At 49.6% G+C, this 15,123-nt stretch overlaps 1 protein-coding gene across 2 annotated transcripts in view; it reads right to left on the reverse strand.

The window, feature by feature from the left end:
- Positions 1-4,140: 4,140 nt before the first annotated feature.
- LOC116957810 (uncharacterized) overlaps positions 4,141-15,123 on the reverse strand; it is a 39,974-nt gene continuing 28,991 nt past the window's right edge. For both annotated transcript variants that reach the window (XM_032980197.2, XM_032980196.2), the window contains exons 11-15: positions 13,898-15,077; positions 12,989-13,088; positions 7,624-7,765; positions 6,397-6,478; positions 4,141-4,839 (exon numbers count right to left, since the gene is read on the reverse strand). In XM_032980197.2, the coding sequence (XP_032836088.1) occupies positions 4,836-4,839; positions 6,397-6,478; positions 7,624-7,765; positions 12,989-13,088; positions 13,898-15,077 (1,508 nt within the window). In that variant the 3' untranslated portion in view covers positions 4,141-4,835. The remainder of the gene's footprint in view (positions 4,840-6,396; positions 6,479-7,623; positions 7,766-12,988; positions 13,089-13,897; positions 15,078-15,123) is intronic.

Genomic DNA, 15,123 nt, shown 5'->3' on the forward strand with positions numbered 1-15,123 from the left:
AGTCTATGGGCAGTGTTGGTCTATGGGCAGTGTTGAGTCTATGGGCAGTGTTGGTCTATAAACAGCGTTGAGTCTATAGGCAGTGTTGAGTCTATGGGCAGAGTTAGTATATGGGTAGTGTTAGTCGATGGGCAGTGTTGGTCTATGGGCAGTGTTAGTCTATGGGTAGTGTTGGCCTATGGGCAGTGTTGAGTCTATGGGCAGTGTTGGTCTATGGGCAGTGTTGAGTCTATGGGTAGTGTTGAGTCTATGGGCAGCGTTGGTCTATGGACAATGTTGAGTCTATGGGCAGTGCTGAGTCTGTAAGTAGTGTTGAGTCTATGGGGAGTGTTGAGTCTATGGGCAGTGTTGAGTCTATGGGCAGTGTTGAGTCTATGAGCAGTGTTAGTCTATGGGCAGTGTTGAGTCTATGGGCAGTGTTAGTCTATGGGTAGTGTTGGTCTATAGGCAGTGTTGAGTCTATGGGCAGTGTTAGTCTATGGGTAGTGTTGAGTCTATGGGCAGTGTTAGTCTATGGGCAGTGTTGAGTCTATGGGCAGTGTTAGCCTATGGGTAGTGTTGGTCTATGGGCAGTGTTAGTCTATGGGTAGTGTTGGTCTATAGGCAGTGTTGAGTCTATGGGCAGTGTTAGTCTATGGGTAGTGTTGAGTCTATGGGCAGTGTTAGTCTATGGGCAGTGTTGAGTCTATGGGCAGTGTTAGCCTATGGGTAGTGTTGGTCTATGGGCAGTGTTGAGTCTATGGGCAGTGTTAGTCTATGGGTAGTGTTAGTCGATGGGTAGTGTTGAGTCTATGGGCAGTGTTAGTCTATGGGTAGTGTTGGTCTATGGGCAGTGTTGAGTCTATGGGCAGTGTTAGTCTATGGGTAGTGTTGGTCTATGGGTAGTGTTGAGTCTATGGGCAGTATTGAGTCTATTGGCAGTGTTGAGTCTATGGGCAGTGTTGGTCTATGGGCAGTGTTGGTCTATGGGCAGTGTTGAGTCTATGGGCAGTGTTGGTCTATAAACAGCGTTGAGTCTATGGGCAGTGTTGAGTCTATGGGCAGTGTTAGTATATGGGTAGTGTTAGTCGATGGGCAGTGTTGGTCTATGGGCAGTGTTAGTCTATGGGTAGTGTTGGCCTATGGGCAGTGTTGAGTCTATGGGCAGTGTTGGTCTATGGGCAGTGTTGAGTCTATGGGTAGTGTTGAGTCTATGGGCAGCGTTGGTCTATGGACAATGTTGAGTCTATGGGCAGTGCTGAGTCTGTAAGTAGTGTTGAGTCTATGGGGAGTGTTGAGTCTATGGGCAGTGTTGAGTCTATGGGCAGTGTTGGTCTATGGGCAGTGTTGAGTCTATGGGTAGTGTTAGTCGATGGGCAGTGTTGGTCTATGGGCAGTGTTAGTCTATGGGTAGTGTTGAGTCTATGGGCAGTGTTGGTCTATGGGTAGTGTTAGTCGATGGGCAGTGTTGGTCTATGGGTAGTGTTGAATCTATGGGCAGTGTTAGTCTATGGCTAGTGTTAGTCGATGGGCAGTGTTGGGCTATGGGTAGTGTTGAGTCTATTGGCAGTGTTGAGTCTATGGTCAGTGTTGGTCTATGGGCAGTGTTGGTCTATGGGTAGTGTTGAGTCTATGGGCAGTGTTAGTCTATGGGTAGTGTTAGTGGATGGGCAGTGTTGGTCTATGGGTAGTGTTGAGTCTATGGGCAGTGTTGAGTCTATGGGCAGAATACATGTATGTTGACCTTCTTTCGCACCATACGTAGCCAGCCGTGCTTATTGGTGGTGCGGGGGAAGAACAACACTGAACACACAAAGCAGTTCTGAATACGAGTTTGTCAATCTAGATGATCCTAAAAAGTTGCATAATCTCCCAGTGGCTTCCTAATATCGGAAGGAAAGAGCGTTCCAGACGGCCCACAGAAAGCGCCACGCAATGCAGCGGTGACCGCAGTCTTTGTTCGATGCCTCGCAGACAGAAGCCGCTGCTGCTGTGAGGATGACCGCCGGAGTTCGTATGACGATGGTTTATAGCTCCTTGACAAGAGCAGTGTAGGCGCCTCGATTCGATCTCCCGATGCGGCAGTTGAAATGTAATTCGTATATATTGATGTATATACTGGGCGTTGAACTTCTTTCGCACCGTACGTAGCCAACTGTGCTAATCGGTGGTGCGGGAATGACAACTAAACACTAAAAGCAGTTATAAATGAATGAGTTTTTTCCATCCAGATGATGATTTTAAAAAGTTGCAAAGCTCCCAGTCGCTTCCTGATATCGGAAGAGCATTCCAGATGAACACATCATCATCATCACCATCAACACCTCCCACTTCATCATATAGCTACCTCCCCAATGTCACCACCACCATCATGTATGTTGAACTTATTTTGCACCGTATGTAGCCAACCGTGCTAATCGGAGGTGCAGTGTTGAGTCTATGGGCAGTGTTGAGTCTATGGGAAGGGTTGAGTCTATGGGAAGTGTTGAGTCTATGGGTAGTGTAAGTCTATGGGCAGTGTAAGTCTATGGGCAGTGTTGAGTCTATGGGAAGTGTTGAGTCTATGGGCAGTGTTAGTCTATGGGCAGTGTTGAGTCTATGGGCAGTGTTGAGTCTATGGGCAGTGTTAGTCTATGGGTAGTGTTAGTCGATGGGCAGTGTTGGTCTATGGGCAGTGTTAGTCTATGGGTAGTGTTGGTCTATGGGCAGTGTTGAGTCTATGGGCAGTGTTGGTCTATGGGCAGTGTTGAGTCTATGGGTAGTGTTGAGTCTATGGGCAGTGTTGAGTCTACGGGAAGTGTTGAGTCTATGGGTAGTGGTAGTCTATGGGCAGTATGTATTTAGAACTTCTTCTGCACCGTACGTAGTCAACCGTGCTAATCGGAGGTGCAGGGGGGGACAACAAACTAAAACACAAAAATCAGTTTTAAAGTAATGAGTTTTTCAAACGGATGATTTAAAAGTGCACAGCTCCAGTGGCTTTCTAATATCGGAAGAGCGTTGCAGACGGCCGCAGAAGCACATCCGGAAGCGCCGCGGCGATGCGGTAGCCGTCGCTGTTCGATGACTAACCAAAAGCCGCCCCATGGGTCACCGCATGGTGGTCATTGTGATGACCCGACCTGGCCCAGCAGCTCCCAGGGGCAATCTGGGCCTGAGCCACTCGTGGACTTTCTCTTTATATCTTTGTTCTTTGCTCTAATTATATTTATTTTTGGCTCTGATGCCCATGTGCTTAACAGTTTTGTACGCGTCTTGAAGGGACCGCTCTCGCCATTTAGGATCCCTCAGAATGAAGGCCGGCAATGTGGCACACGAGGGAGTGGGTGTTAAGCGACACGCACTGCCGCCTAGAGACCATATAATCACGGACACCCGCAGACTCGCAAAGACCTTATGACCGCCTCTGAAGTTAACATCCTTATCGTTTGTCTAAGCGTCTTGAGATGCGGTCGCATTTGGGGGTTTCTCTGGGCCCCATGGCGTATTGTTCAGACAGCACCGTGCAGTATAAAAAATATACGTGGTACGAGAAAACATTTGTTCAGTGATTATAGAGGCGCAGCCCCTGCAATTGCTCGTCGATGCCACTGATGGCAGAATCTGTTCCACTGGAGGGAGCCCGAAGGCAGCTCATCTACAGCGGTGAGCTGCCTTAGGACGGCAACAACCGCCATTCGCCAGTAAATGTCGGTGACGTCACCACGGCGCTTACGCCTCTCGAGTTCCCAACCGTGTCAAACAAAAATAAATAAAACCCGACACTTGACTTGCAATCCGAGGACCATGCGGATCAGGGTTCTTCAACTGGCGGACAATCTCAGTGGCTGCAGCGCGCCAAACAGTACGGCTCACCGAGCTAGCAGACCACACACACCGATTGGGCGAGATGAAGTGGATATGAAAAAAATAAGAATAGGTTTTACCCTTTCTGGCAATAAAACAGGTGTTAAAATGGTCAAACACCAAATAAAAACATTTTGCAAGGAATCGTCTGCATTAACCACACGTACTAGTGGTGAACATGCAAACAAACCATGCTTTGATAAATGCATTGTCTTTTAACATCTTAACACTGGTTTTATTGTCAGAAAGGGTAAAACCTTCTCTTATTTTTTCATATTGGGTGGCGTGAAAGAAATGCAACCTATGTACATAAACTAAAAGCTATTAAACAAGTTTTTTTATTTATACAGTTAAGGCGTACACTGAGTTGTGCAAGTTATTTTTCATAAGCGACCTGGCCATCACAAATGATAGCTCGACCAAGTGGCTTATCATCATGTGGAAATTTATAGCAAATACTTGAAACGCGTGTTTCGAAACGTGGAGGGAAAATCCGGAGGACCCAGAGAAAAATCCACGCGACCACAACAAGAGAGAGAGACACGCAAACTTCAAATATATACAGCAGGCGTCAGGGTCGGGATCGAACCCACGACCTCCTGGATACCAAGCGAGGTAGTTAAAATCTCGCCAAGAGATAGGGGATGACAGCGCTGCAGAGAGAAGAGGAAAGTGATGAGAGAACAAGACGAGAAGAAACCTAAAGGCGAGGATGTGATTAGCGGGTTGCGTGTGCATGCACACGCGTGCGACGTGACATCACGACGCCAGGTGATGACATCAAGCACAACGTCACAGCGCCAGGTGATGACATCACAACACCATCACGTGACCCGCCCGCACGCGATTTTTCTATTGCGTGGCTCGCCAAGAATGTGTGGCTCGCCAGGGATGTGTGGACCGTGGCATTGCAGCCCAGGGCTCTGCTCGGCTTTTCAGAGTGAGGGCGGAGGGAGACTCTGTCCCGGAGCGACGCCGATAGTTGGGCCTGTCCCCCGTCCGCCAGCAGATCACCTGCAGGCAGAATCAGAGCAGCTCGCGAGTGTGCAAGGCTATCGTGAAGTCGCCACTGGTGACGGGATGTTAACTCCCTCGCCTAGTGTACAATAGGTCGTGGGTTCTATCCTGACCCTGATGCCTGCTTCTGTATATTTGGAATTTGTATGTCTCTCTCTCCCCGTGGTCGCATGGATTTTTCTCTGGGTCCTCCGGTTTTTCCCTCTACATTTAGAATCAACATCATGCACTTACAGTAAATGGCTGCTATAAATGTTCACATAATAAGCCACCTCATTGAGCTCTCATTTGTGATAGCCAGGTCACTTGTGAAAGAGAGATATGTAGCTCAGTGGGGCCTTACCTGGTAAAGTAAAACATTTTTTTAGTAGAAATTCGTTTCCACGTTGCTATGCAGTCTGCAGCAGTTTTGCAGTAGGGGGGCGATGGTGCGATGTGTCTCAACCCTTTCCCGAGTCCGAATGGAATGCACACATTAACGCACCCCTCCTCTGGCCATGCACCTGATTGGCTCACAGGTGACGACATCACATTAATCCCCTGTCTATTTAAGACCGAAACAGCAGGATTTCTCCACAACTCTGTGCTGTTCGCCTGTTGATGCTAGTTGTTGTAATTACTGGCGGAACATCACGGTAATTGAATTGTAAATGTTGTTGTGGGTTTAATCTCCAACACACAACCGGTTAGTGCTGTACTAGTAACGCATTGGCCACGTTTTATTTATGTGGTAAACCTTAATTAATTGGCTGTGTCGGGTGGTGGCGGCGGATTTAACGACTTTTATATATACGTGATCTAACCCAAAAATCTCTATTATGAAAAATAACGGTTACGATAAAATATGGAAAACCATTTTTGTTGTGTTTAGTTTGTTGTCCATCCCCCCCACACCTCCCAACTGGCACGGTTAGCTAAGTATGGTGCAAAAGGTCAACAAAAGAAAGACAAATAGAATCCGGAGGGGGTCAAAGTGGCCGTACGGCCCTGAGGTCAGAGCTGTCCCTTTGTGTACCGTATGTCTCATGTAGCGTGCTGCTGCAAGTGTGCATTGTATCATGTACTGTGCATCGTGTACTGTGCATTGTCTACTGTGCATCGTGTACTGTGCATCGTGTACTGTGCATCGTGTACTGTGCATTGTGTACTGTGCATCGTCTACTGTGCATTGTGTACTGTGCATCGTGTACTGTGTAGCATTCCACTGCATCGTGTCATGGTGCATCTTGTACTGTACATTGTGTATCTTGTATTTGCATTGTGTATAGTGTCCTGTGCATCTTGTATTGTGCATCGTGTCACCACGTATCGTGTACTGTGCATCGTGGCATGTCGTGGATTGTTCATCATGTCCTGTGCATCGTGTACTGTGCACCATGTCACCGTGCATCGTGTCACAGTGTATCGTGTACTGTGCATCGTGTCACCGCATATCCTGTACTATGCATCGTGTCACCACGTATCGGATCACCGTGTATCGTGTATTTTGCATCGTGTCACCGCGTATCGTGTACTGTGCATCGTGCAATCGTGTGCCATTCGTGCGTTTCTTGCTTTCGTGCAGGCGAGAAGGTGGCCCTGTACGGCCGCTTGCGACGCACGCGATTGGCCGGTTCGTCTTCCTCCTTTAAATAGCCTGGCACGCGGGCCCCACACACACACCACACACATCACACACACATCACACACATTACACATCATGCGCACACACACACACACCATGCCCACCACCCTGCTTCATTAGGATATTGCCCACAAAGCTAGGGTGGGAGGTGCGACACAATGCGCCACCCATTGCGTTGGCGCCCTGCTGCCCTGGCAGTGATGTAACGGTTCAGCAGATCGCTGGGAGTTTCCATCCAGGGAGTTGCCGGTTCGATCCCAATGAAGGGGTTGGGTACCCTCAACAGACTGTTGGGGCAAGTGCTGTTGGTGAGCAGTACCCTATGAAGGCCAGCACTGTGGCACACAAGGGGGTGGGTGGCCAGCACCACGCCTGGCCGTCTAGAGACACTCGCACAGAGACCTTCTGACCGCCTCTAAAATTAATATCTCCACTGCCTAAGTGTCTTGAGATGCGGTCGCATTTGGGGGTTTCTCTACGACAGTGCTGTGCAGTATTAACAACGTATGCGGAACAAGAAAGCGCCGTAACATTTGTTCAGTGATTAAGGTAGAGGCGCAGCCCTGCAATTGCTCGCCGACGCCACTGTTGGAAAAAGCGGCTCCACTAGAGGGAGCCCTAAAGCAGCTCATCTACAGAGGTGAGTTGCCTTAGGGCAACAACAACAACCACCATTCGCCAATAAGTGGCGGTGATGTTACCCCGGCGCTTGTGCCAGGCTAAGTGTACTTTAAGGCCATGTAAAGTGTCGAACGGCCACTGGCAGGAGGTCACGGGGCAGACCCAGGTGCCACGGGTCGACTGATTGAGATGACTGGCTGATGCACCACCTGTGCCCCCTACTGTGCCAACTTGCTGTGCTTTAGCCACCCGGCGCTCCGCTCGTTGTTGTGAGCGTTGCTCCTCCGCCCTCCGTTGTTGTTGGAGGGCGACTGCCTCCAACTACCCAGTAGCGTCCTTCACGAGCCTCCTCCACAGAGGCCGATCTTGATACCGCTGGTACCAGTCATCGGCAAGTCCACTCAGCTCCACGTCCTCCTGTACCACATCACTCCATCTCTTCTCTAGCCCGTTCCGCGCCCGTTTAGCCCCCTCGATCCGGCCGAACAAAAGCTGTTTAGGCATATACACACACACACACGCATGCACACACGCACCTCTCTCCTGGCACATCTGTGTGGATGGGAAGCCGACCTCCCAGAAGTTCTCCGGCGTGTTGGGCGGCTGGAAGCGCCCCCGGTGGCGTGAGCACTCGGTCATCTGGAGCACTCGCTCCGCCTCGGGGAGGTGCGAGTAGAACTGCCACCGCACGCGTGCACAAAGACCCCCCCCCCATCAATGGTATAGCCTTAACAGACTGTTGGGGGCAAGTGCTGTTAGAGGTCAGGAAATTTTATACCGGGGGGGACAATACCCCGATTCTTCACAAATTCTCTCTGGCCACCGGGGACACGGCCGCTGTGAACCCATGGGGACGGTCTCCGATTCCCCAACACGTTACTGTGTACAGGATCAGTTTCTCCACGGGACAACCAACTTTACACAAGCGCCCACAAGATCGAGACGTCCATCACGGCCGGAAAGCGAAGCCGATTCTTCTTTCGTCATTTTGATGCCAGCTAAGAAGGCTCCCCATAGATACTAAATCCCCGAGAACTTTGACGACAGTATGACAATTGTAGTATTGTTATTATAATCTAAAATATAAAAGTAACTTGTTGTCTGTGTGTCTCCCTTCCTTGTACCGCTTTTAACGGACAAACTATTGGGTTTCAATTTTAACTAAGTAGACAAATACAATAAACTAAGCCCTCAGATGAACGTTTGTAATGTTTTGCCCTTAGAGCAATGTAAACTAGGAAAACCTAACTTTGTAGAATGTATGCTGGTCGTAATGATAAATTAGAGCCTCGTCAAAGCACACATCAGCACATGTGTAGTGGGTTTTATGGAAGGTGGAGACGAATCTTCGGAGGCAACACTTTATTCCAATAAACACTACAGTATAGCCTCAGTCTCACACAAGGGCAACGGCCCTTTCTGACTACCGCCTGGGGAGATATTGCCTCTGGGCTAGTGTGCCCTATCACGGGGCTACGGACTCTGGGTCCTCCGGCTACAGGTGCCCTAGGGGTGGCTGCACTGACCCGACCCAGCCAAGGTGCGGGTTCCGACCACTGGCCCACTCGGACCCGGCCCTTACAAGGACATCAGGCCAGAGGTTCCTAGGGTCTCATCACTGGCCCACAGAGTCCCAGCCCTTACAAGGGCAGCAGGGCTAGGGGTCCCAGGGTAATATCTAGCTGGTCTTCTAGCTTCTGTCATGGACTGGCCCCGGACCCTTCCAGAGGTCCGGCTTTTATGCACCGGCCCGGTGTGTCAGCCCCTGGCTCCGCCTACCTTCAAGAGAGACCCCTCCTATTGGGAGGGGTCCCAGGGGATCCTAGAACACCCCGCAGCCCCCTCCTGCTTTGGGGCTGGGAATATAGCGACTGCCCCTGCTGGACCGTGTCTGACCCTGCAGGTAAGTGTACACAGCCCATTTACAGCGCTACACATGCACAACCCAAAAACATGCTTGCTTAGCGACTGGAGGTTCTTTTAGTTAAAAACTTCGCAATTTTGTTTACGAAAAAAAATGGCAACAAAAAATGAAGTGTCTCCAAGACACGAAAATAAACACAAAGTGGCGGCCGCTGTGGCGCGCGAAACAAACAGTGGAGGAGCAGTGGCTGTCTCAACAGCAAACACACAACGAATGCACCTTAGTCGCACGGGCTGAGGAAACTCCAGAGCAGCGTGCATCAAGACAAGCCAGAGACTGCAACAGTTACTGCTGCAGAGGCACATGCTGAGGAAATTCGCGTACATCTAGAAAAGCCAGAGACTGCACAGCCACTGCAGCAGCACAAGCTAAGAAACACTTTTTAAGTATTAGTGTAATGACATCGCGGGATGTCACTGTGTATTGCCGGCCCTAGAGAGGCACGGCGTGCGGTGTAACGACATCGTAGATACCACTATGGTGTGGGTGTAGTAACGGCCCTAGAGGGGCTTGGTGAGCGCTGATTGATAGCGCTGGATGGCATCACGCTTGCCGTGAGGTGCCAGCCCTACAGGATAGTGTGTGGGAGTGCCGGCCGTATGAATGGGGTTACTAAAGGCCATGGCACTCTGGTTGCCACACGACACTCCGACGCCGTACTCGGGTGACGCCGTACTCGGGTCCCGCCGCACGACACTCCGACGCCGTACTCGGGTCCGCACTAGAGGCCGACCGAAACTGAATTTCTGGTTTCCGCCGAAACCGAAAGTAAACCGAAAGTAAAAAATTGACTTTCGGCCGAAACCGAAAGTATGCCGAAAGAGGCCATTTGCCAACATTCGGCGTGAAACCGAAACCAAATTTCGGTCTGTCTCTACGCCGCACGACACTCCGACGCCGTACTCAGGTCATCCCGCATGACACTTAGACGCCGTACTCGGGTCGCGCCACACGACACTCCCGATGCCATACTCAGGAGACGCCGTACACGACACTCCGACGCCGTACCCGGGTAACGCCGTACTTGAGTCGTGCTGCACGACACTCCGATGCCGTACCTCGGTCATGCCGCATGACACTCCAACGCCGTACTTGGGTGCCGCCGTATGACACTCCGACGCCGTATTCAGGAACCAATAGTGTGCGAAAATAGAAATCGGACGGCGCGGTACATCACCCGAAACACCGCAGCGGGCGGCCGAGACGCCCATTGCAACGGTCGGCAAGAAGCCGCCACCACCACCCTGTCTGCAATAAAGCTTTACAGCGTTCCTCCACCTCCCTTGAGACGAGGTTGTCCCGTGACTGCCTTCCAACACTGCTGCCCTGTTGCTCATTAACTGATAGTTCAATCTATATATTAAAAAAAAAAAACTATTTTTATTTTAACATAGCTCAGTGGGCCTTACCTCAATGTAGTGGCTTATCACAGTGAGATAAAGATGACCAGGAAAGGGTGGGACGGGAGATCCCAAGACGAATAAAGATGAAGGCATGGCTCAAGATGAGCAGCATGAAGAAATATGAAAATTCTAAAACTAAACTATTTGTATTTTATTTCGATTTAAAGCTTTCGTGACTGCAAGGATTCATCTTCTTTGGTTCTTTGTATTTTACCAATTAAGGCCCACTGAGCTCTATAGCTCTTTTTGGTTAGAATCAAACTGGCTATAACAAATGATAGCTCAACGAAGTGGCTTATAAAGTCACATAGGTAGAAAAATAAAACAAGATTAAAAATAATATATCACAACGTTTCGATCGCAACACAAGCGGTTGTCCTCGGGCAGAAAAAATAATCCAGCAGTGGAACTGCTGAACCGGTCCAGCACATCATGATATATTATTTTTATTTTGTTTTTATTTTTCTACCTATGTGACTTTACCGAAAGAACCAAAGAGTATGGATTTCTGCAGTCACGAAAGCTTAAAATCATCATCATCATGTGGACATTCATACCAGCCAAATATTCTAAACGCGTGATGTTGATTCTAAATGTGGAGGGGAAAATCAGAGGGCCTGAAGAAAAATCCACACGACCACGGGGAGAGAGATATGCGGACTCCAAATATACAGCAGGAGTCAGGGTTGGGATCAAAGCCACGACCTCCTGTATACCGGGCGAGAATTAACATCTCCCCACCGTGGCCACCCCAAGCAAGACTGACTCCTCTTCAGATGAGACACTGAATGTTGGAAATGGTCTATAGTTTGCCTGTATTGAACCATGCATAAATGCAGGAGCATTTATGCACTCCCAAGAAGGTCCGTTAAAGCAGACGAATTGTGTAGCAAAACAATACTTAATATCTCATGTGGAGGGACAAATATGTTAAGGAGGCATACCGCCTGTTTAATTTATTTCTTTTGCGAGTATTCAGCCAGCTCAGCAGCGAGATTAATTTCAGGTCAGAGTCTACACCGCCTGAGATTTGCCTTTAAAGGCTAAGATTCAGAGCGTTATATCAGTTATCTGTGCCCATAGTGCCACAGCGTTACACCAGTTATCTGTGCCCATAGAGAGCCAGAGCGTTATACGGCCAGCTGAAGCGTCTATCACAGAGCAACTTCAGAAACCTATGGTCCACACAGTATGGAGGCAGCACTATCCCCCCCACCCCAATAGTATAATACGAGGGTGGTGGAAGAATTCACTCGATGACCGGCATAGCAGATTCAGAACAACAAAGTTCAAACGCTAACAAACATTAATGCAGTCGTAGGCGGTTAAATGCTTTGTGTTGATATTTGTGCTGTGTGTCACGCTGCTGCTGTTGTTTTGTAAAGCGGTGGAGGTGGGGGAGGGAGGGCGGGGGTGAGTGGTGATGACTTTTACCACCAAGCTAGTGCCCTTGCCGTCTCGTGGTCGTTTGCTCCGGTACTGCATCTTAGCAAACGTTGACGAAAGATTAACGAGTAATGAATTGTATAATAATGTAAACACTAACAAATTAACAGGAGAGTAGTTACATATGCGGTGTTTCTGCAGAATTGCATCATTGAATTGTTGAAACTTTTTTTACTTCAAAGTATGTATGTTGAACTTCTTTCGCACTGTTACGTAGCCAACCGTGCTAAGCGGAGGTGTGGGGGAAGGACAACAAACTAAACGCAAAAAAGCAGTTCTAATGAAATTAGTTTTCAGCGTAGATTTAAAAGTGCATAGCTCCAGTGGTGTTCAAATAATAACGAAGGCCCCTATACATTTATTGATTATTTTTCGTGATTAGAACTTTAAAACCCTGCAATTAAAATAGCGAATAGGTTATATAGTCTACATAACCACATCTTTTATCACATTCATTTTGTTTTCATTTGTAAATGCCAAGCCACACAGGTGTGCCACAAGTTCTGCTCTAAACGTTTGGACAGTCAGTCGGTCAACTACGTGACCAGGGAGGGAATTCCACGGCATGGGGCGAGAAAGCGATGTAGGAACCGACCTGCATTGACCAGCGTGGTGATGTATGGTAACAAATAAATACTCCTAGGCCAATACTAAAGTGAGCAAGCCTCCATACGGCAGTTCTAAGATCAACTATTGTTTTGGCTGTCAGGTTAAAAAGCATACTTTCATGTTTGTAGAGTTACTTTTAGCACTGGTTCGCGTCTCCTGAGTTTCTGTTAATGCTTTGACCAATTTGGCCTATATTCAAATGGACGAGTCCCCCCTTAGTGATGGGACACTTGGGACGGTTCGGAGATAATGCATTCCAGTTTCCAACCTGACCTGGGCTGCGTTATTCATCAGTCTTCAGACTTTCCTGAGCAAATAAAACTATTGTTTTTGCTGTCAGGGTACAAAAAGCACATTTGCATGTTTGTAGAGAATTACTTTTAGCGCTGGTTAACGTCTCCCGAGTTTCGGGTAACGCTTTGACCAATTTGGCCGATATTCAACTGAAAACGTAATTATTATTCTCATAGTTGTTGCTGTTGTTACTGTGGTGCACTTAGCGGCAAAGAGTAGACTCACGTTCTCGCACTGCTTGCAGGAGAAGCCCTGCAGCTTCCTCCGCTCGTCTTTATTCCGCACCACGTCCACATACGCAAACCTGGGCTGCTCCGCGCCAAGTCTGTACAACCACAACCACCACCAAAGATAAAGATCCCCCCCGTATAGCCTTTCACAGGATTTTGAGGCAAGTACTGTTAGCGAGCAGCACCTGTGAAGGCTGGTACGGCACAAAAGGTGGGGGTGGCCAACACTACGCCCGGCCGCCTTTGTCTCCCCAGTTGCGATGTTTATACACCGCACCAGGTACTTATTTGAGGCTGAGTCGACCTAGGGGAGTCCGAGGATCGGTTCAGATAATCGTCACTGGTGTTGGCCGTGAGCGGGAATCCAATATCGGGTTGCAGAGTTCGTAGCACCGGGCGCTAACAGCTACACTACCACAACCACCATCAAAGAGTAATTCCTGCAGTTTGAACCACCATCAACACCACCACATCCTTATCACCACCACAGCTATCAACACCACCACCATTACATCAACCGCCATTTGCCACTAAGTGGCAGTGACATCACCATGGCGCTTGTGCCAGGCTAGGTCAGATCAGGTCATCATTACATCATGACCACCTCCATCAATACCATCACCAACACCACTCCCCCCCAATCATCCCCGCCAAGACCACCTCCATCAACATCCCTAACACAATCATCATTAACACCATCACCACCAACACTAAAACAACCAGTTCCGCCACCAACACAACCACCAACGCAATTACCTCCATCATCACCGACACGACAACCAGCATGACCCATATCGACACCAGCACCACGTGTGCTATACCCAGCAGCTCGGCATGACATGTAATGTTAGACAGGCAATGACTTGTGTGTAGTCTCGTGCCAGACACAATCACAGCAGCTCACCTGCCACCTGCGCCCAACTCGTGCCCACAGCTCTTCTGTGTTGGCGCTTTGGAACACGTGGTGTCTAGCCGATCCGGGCTGTGCGCAGCCGTGGAGATTGGTCGTTTGGTGCTGTGAGCGGCAGCAGTTGTAACTGGCTGATTGCCGCTGCATGCTTGAGTGTTGGTCGACTGGTTGGGGTAGCGTGGGTGAGCGATGGTGGGCTGGTCATTAGCGATGGTGGGCTGGTCATTACTGCGTGGGTGAGCAATGGTCAGCTGGTCATTACTTTGTGGATGAGCGATGGTGGGCTGGTCATTGCTGCGTGGGTTAGTGATGGTCAGCTGGTCATTGCTGCGTAGGTGAGTGATGGTGGGCTGATCATTGCAGCGTGGGTGACCGGTGGTTGGCTGGTCATTACTGCGTGGGTGAGCGCTGGTTGGCTGTTCATTTCTGCATGGGTGAGCGCTGGTCAGCTGGTCATTGCAGCGTGGGTGAGCGATGGTCAGCTGGTCATTACTGCGTGGGTGAGCGATGGTGGGCTGGTCATTACTGCGTGGGTGAGCGATGGTGGGCTGGTCATTGCAGCGTGGGTGAGCGATGGTCGGCTGGTCATCACTGCGTGGGTGTTCGATGGTGGACTTGTCATTGCTGCGTGGGTGAGCGATGGTCAGCTGGTCATTACTGCGTGGGTGAGCGATAGTGGGCTGGTCACTGCTGCGTGGGTGAGCGATGGTCAGATGGTCATTACTGCGTGGGTGAGCGATGGTCAGATGGTCATTACTGCGTGGGTTAGCGACGGTCGGCTGGTCATTACTGCATGGGTGAGCGATGGTGGGCTGGTCATTGCTGCGTGGGTGAGCGATGGTTAGCTGATCATTACTGCATGGGTGAGCGATGGTCAGCTGGTCATTACTGCGTGGGTGAGCGACGGTCGGCTGGTCATTACTGCATGGGTGAGCAATGGTGAGCTGGTCATTAATGCGTGGGTGAGCGTTGGTGGGCTGGTCATAGCTGCGTGGATGAGCGATGCTCTCCTGGTCAGAGCTTCGTGGGTCAGCGATGATCTTCTGGTCATTGCTGCATGGGTGAGCGACGGTCAACTTGTCATCCAGGCAGAAGGACACGTACTCCTCTCCATCACAGGTTCTGTCAAAGAGGTCGTCCAGGCTGTCATTGCAAATGGACGTGGTCTCTCTGCCTGCACGACAGATAAAACAATAATAACAATCACACTTTGCCCCTCG

This window comes from Petromyzon marinus, chromosome 43 (assembly GCF_048934315.1).
Source record: "Petromyzon marinus isolate PM22_M1 ecotype Great Lakes invasive population chromosome 43, UKy_Petmar_22M1.pri1.0, whole genome shotgun sequence".
Taxonomy (NCBI): domain Eukaryota; kingdom Metazoa; phylum Chordata; class Hyperoartia; order Petromyzontiformes; family Petromyzontidae; genus Petromyzon; species Petromyzon marinus.